The 2,225-nt window shown below is 37.5% G+C and overlaps 1 protein-coding gene across 1 annotated transcript in view; it reads right to left on the reverse strand.

The window, feature by feature from the left end:
* The window catches only part of Dcr-1 (Endoribonuclease Dcr-1), a 12,487-nt gene extending 12,350 nt beyond the window's left edge, over nucleotides 1-137 (reverse strand). Inside the window, exon 1 of the mRNA XM_018505258.1 lies at nucleotides 71-137. Within this exon, the coding sequence (XP_018360760.1) occupies nucleotides 71-130 (60 nt within the window). The 5' untranslated portion in view covers nucleotides 131-137. The remainder of the gene's footprint in view (nucleotides 1-70) is intronic.
* Between the last annotated feature and the right edge of the window lie 2,088 nt (nucleotides 138-2,225).

A 2,225-nucleotide genomic window follows, 5' to 3' on the forward strand; every position in this document is an offset into this window, starting at 1 on the left:
ATGGTGTGTATGTATAACTCTCAAACTTTCAATCATATTAAAGTCATTAAAGTTAAAGTAACTTTATTACCTCATACTCCCTGGGAGTAAAGGATTTTGTATAGACTTGGTCATTTAGTGGAAATGCCATGGAATCTACAGTTTTTCTATAATTATTACTCGCAGTAATAAAATAACAGTTCCCTGATAATTATTAAATAATTTTTACCATTCAGTGATGATAAAATTCGCAAAAGCACAACACCATTTTATCTAAAGTGCCTGTTGTTGGATAATTACACTTGCATTTAAAACTTAAGATTAAGTTAGGTTAGGTTAGGCCAGAGAGAAACCTGAGAGCGGCCATCCCGGCTTTTTTCGTGTAAAGCTGGAAACACAATAGACACAGGCAATAGGCACAGACAACAGGGAATAACGAGCCGTCCAATCAGAGCTTTGGGGTATAAATTCGATATTATATCCCAGAGCTCTGATTGGACGGCTCGTTATTCCCTGTTGCCTGTGCCTATTGCCTGTATCTATTGTGTTTCCAGCTTAACGCTAGGAAGCCCAGTACACTAGCGACACTAAAGCCGGTTCTACATTGAGCTGGTTCTACATTAGTCGCATCGCAGCATCGCAAGCATTGCTGTCCAATAAACATCAAGCTAGTTCGACTCTGATTGGACCGCAACACTTGCGACACACTTGCGACGCTGCGCTGCGATTAATGTAGAACCAGCTTTAAGCCGGTTCTACATTAGTTGCAAGCCGATCGCAAGTTTGTTGTGACAGCCAATCTAAAGCAGCATTTTGAAATCAATGGCTGTGTTCAGCAGACTCATAGCGTTTTCGGCCCGGCCAGGTTTGCACCAACTTGGGTTGGATTAATGGCGTTTTGTGCTCTCCTATTGGTAGAGCGGGTGACGTCAACCAATAGGAAAGATTAATCCAACCCAGGTTGGTGCAAACCCGATCGGGCCGAAAACGCTATCAGCAGTTTTGCAACCGTTTTATGATTCGTTGCGCTGATTGGATCATACTTTTATAATTAAAGGAATAATTCTATCACAGCGAAGAATCACAAAACTGCTGAATCTGCTGAACGCAGCCAATATAAAGAGTTGATTTCAAAATGCAAATTTTAGATTAGTTGTCGCAACAAACTTGCGATCGGCTTGCAATTAATGTAGAATCGGCTTTATATCAATTTTAAGCTGGTTCTACAGAAACCTGATTTTGACCATGCTTTTTTCAAACCCTAATTCGGTTTTTTTATGGCTCCTGCACACTGGACGCGGAAGCGCTTGCCGCGCGGCAAAATGAGATGTGGTAATCAATGAACACATTAGGAATTGTAAGCTTATTGGCTATAGCATCACATTTTGCCGCGCGGCAAGCGTTTCCGCGTCCAATGTGCAGAAGCCATTAGTCCGGATCTACAATAGGTGTTTTATGCCTTATGCCGTAAGAAACCGACCAATTATAGTCGAATCCGAGAAGAATAAGCGACTGTGATTCGCCCATTTCTTATGGCTTAAGGCTTAAAACCCTATTGTAGATCCGGGGTTAGTCTCTATCCTCCATGGCTTGTACTGTGGCACTAGTGTGTCATACGTAGTTAATATCCACTTCTTCAGAGGGCAGTAGTGCGTATTTTGCAGTTACAAGAAAAAGGCTCTCATGTGCTCTCTCAGATATAAGTTTCTTTTCAAGAATAGAGGTCTCAACCTCCAAGGCGGGCCATCTTTAATTAATATTTTGTCGGTGTCATTGAATATTATATCGATGAATAAGACAGTAAAGATATTTAAAAATAATCAGCAGTTTTTATCTCATTTATTTATCCTCCTATTGTAGTGCCTATATTCTCAAAAGCTTTTTATGTTTTAAGAACCAAAATATATTACATAAATTTTGTGTTAAAATTGTTTAGCTAAAGAGTATTTTTTCAAACACGTAATTATTATATATTAAAATTATCCAATATATTACAATTTTATTACAGGCACTTTGACTGAATTAAAAGAGCTAATCTTTCCAGGATATAGAATACAATTAAAGTATATTGTATACAAAGTTTTATAATTGCTTTCTTAAAACAATATACCATTTATTCTTACTTTATGATTATTTCTGACATTACTGTCAAAACATTTTGTTATCACTTTTATATTATATTTATAAACAGGGTTGGGTAGTGCCAAGTTAAAAAGCTAAAAGTTAAGTTAAAAAGTTAAATAATT

This window comes from Trachymyrmex cornetzi, unplaced genomic scaffold, assembly GCF_001594075.2.
Source record: "Trachymyrmex cornetzi isolate Tcor2-1 unplaced genomic scaffold, Tcor1.1 scaffold203, whole genome shotgun sequence".
In the NCBI taxonomy this organism is placed as follows: Eukaryota; Metazoa; Arthropoda; class Insecta; order Hymenoptera; family Formicidae; genus Trachymyrmex; species Trachymyrmex cornetzi.